General features: G+C 35.1%; 1 protein-coding gene across 1 annotated transcript in view; it reads right to left on the reverse strand.

Annotated features, from left to right (window-relative positions):
• The window catches only part of LOC107563007 (transcription factor Dp-2-like), a 24,656-nt gene that overhangs the window by 9,257 nt on the left and 13,193 nt on the right, over positions 1-2,206 (reverse strand). The window contains exon 4 of the mRNA XM_016247779.1: positions 1,203-1,349. Within this exon, the coding sequence (XP_016103265.1) occupies positions 1,203-1,349 (147 nt within the window). The remainder of the gene's footprint in view (positions 1-1,202; positions 1,350-2,206) is intronic.

Genomic DNA, 2,206 nt, shown 5'->3' on the forward strand with positions numbered 1-2,206 from the left:
TCTGTGTTGTACCAAATACCTTCCACTTCTTAATAATAGACTTCACTGTGCTTCTAGGCATTGATAAAGCCTTTGACATTTTTTGTATACATCTCCTGACTTGCTGAAATGCTCCAAGAAAGCTCTTTTCATGCTGAGCTCATCAAAATGACCACAGCTGATCACATTTGAAAGTCAAATGGCTTTGTGTGCCATTGAGAAGGTGATTAGCTACACCTGATTGAGTTTACATTGTTAGGAGGGGGGTGAACTTTTTTCCAACTAGGTGAATCTGTTTTTTTTGTTTTGTTTTTGTTTTTTTATGACATGTTGGTGTTATATCTTTCACTTGGATGTTATAAGTTGCACTGAATAAAACAAAAACTGTATGTGTATATACATACACACATATACATATATGTGTGTGTGTATGTATATACTTATACGTAATATGTATATATTTATATATATATATATATATTAGCCATATACTGTACCATAAAATTATTTATAGTGATAGTGATAAATTTGTTAATTATAATATTTGAACTTTTTTATTATACTTCTATCATTAAATTGTAAGATTTCTTTAAAAAGACACAAATTCACTTAATTGTAATAAAAAATCAAAATGCTATAAATTCATTAAAAAAAACTATTTTATAGTTAAAATATTAGTATTTTTTTTTAATTAGTAGCTTTCAATCTATTCTAACTAATGGTAGTATGATTACAAGAAGTTTTTCCCCCTCTCTCCCTATTTATGGTTAGCCAGACAAATCATTTTATTTTGGTGATGCAATTTACAGCAACAAATATTTAATTCATTTATGACAAAAAAAATAAACAAAAAGTTTAGGTTTGCAAGACCTGTCACCTTCTCTCACAATTATTATGCAAATCTGTAAATTGTTACAATTAAAATATTAAAATTGCATTTTGAATATATACGTTTGCGATTCATATTTTCAAATTTAGAACAAATGAGGACATTCAACTTTTAATTATTATTTTGTCTCGTGGACTACATGTAAACATTGGTTTTGTGAAATAGCTTATTAAAGTAGTAAAAAAAAAAAAACACTTTTCATAATGCCTCCTATTTTGTTAAATTGTTTCGCAGATTCTGCAAGGTGTACTGTATGTAAACTTTGGAGCTCGAGTGAATATGTGAATATTCCAGTTCTTTTATTGACAACTGTGTGAGTGGATTTGTCTTTCACCTCTAAGTTGCGGCACTCTTGGGCTGAGTTTGTGGGCAGGCCGATCCAGCGGATCTCCTTCTTCTCTTTGGAGATGATGTTCATGGCCATCAACACGTTGAGTGCGTCATACACACGCCGACGGATGTTCTTCTGGTCGTACACCTGCTGCAAGTGCAAATACATAACCTCTGTTAATGTCACAAAGCACATGGAGACGAGCGATCTTCCTCCCCAAACCCCTGCGGTTGAGCTAAAGTTGCTTTTAATTAACCTTTTAGCATTCCACCAGGGTCGAGAGATTAAAACTCCAGTCCAGGAAACATCAGGTGGACTGTCAGAACTAATAGCGGAAAATATTCACATCAAGCGGCGCTCACTCCAGGTAGAAACAGTCCTTATGCAATGATCTAAGGCCAGCGTCCAAACCCCAAGTCTCATTATAAAAGAGATATTATCCGAGATCAACATTAAGAGTCTGTTCCAGCTTAGGGTTTTGGGACACAGCCAGATGAGAGCTGGACATTGTGCAGCACTACAGGAAGTGCTCAACGTTCTTCCTAAACCACAGACAGATAAATCACAGCTCATATTAACATGAGATGCTGCACGAGGAACCTGGAGAACTTTAACATCTTTTACCAGTTATATTCTGCTGTGTAAACAGACACAGAGTAAGTGATGGTCATTTAGGAAGGCATAAAGGTGACTATATGCTTATTTCATATCTGAAAGACCAGCCCGAGACAATGAAAGTCTTAGTATATCAATAGCAAATGATACTCTAAGAAAGCATTGGGTAAAATCTATTATGACTTTTAAAAGCTGGAGGTCGAGTTAAATGCGAGTCATGAACCTTAATTTTAGGGCTGGGTATTTAGACAAGTAGTTTTAATCCGTTATGGAGTTTGCGTCCTGTAGGTGGCACCAAAGCGATGGTGGCCACTCAAGATCTCTCATTATTTCAGCCACTGGACACCGCGATTGATGCACGTGATTTTTAATGTTATCTTGCCTTGGCTGTG

Source organism: Sinocyclocheilus grahami, unplaced genomic scaffold (assembly GCF_001515645.1).
Source record: "Sinocyclocheilus grahami isolate Dianchi unplaced genomic scaffold, SAMN03320097.WGS_v1.1 scaffold853.1, whole genome shotgun sequence".
NCBI classification, from domain to species: Eukaryota; Metazoa; Chordata; class Actinopteri; order Cypriniformes; family Cyprinidae; genus Sinocyclocheilus; species Sinocyclocheilus grahami.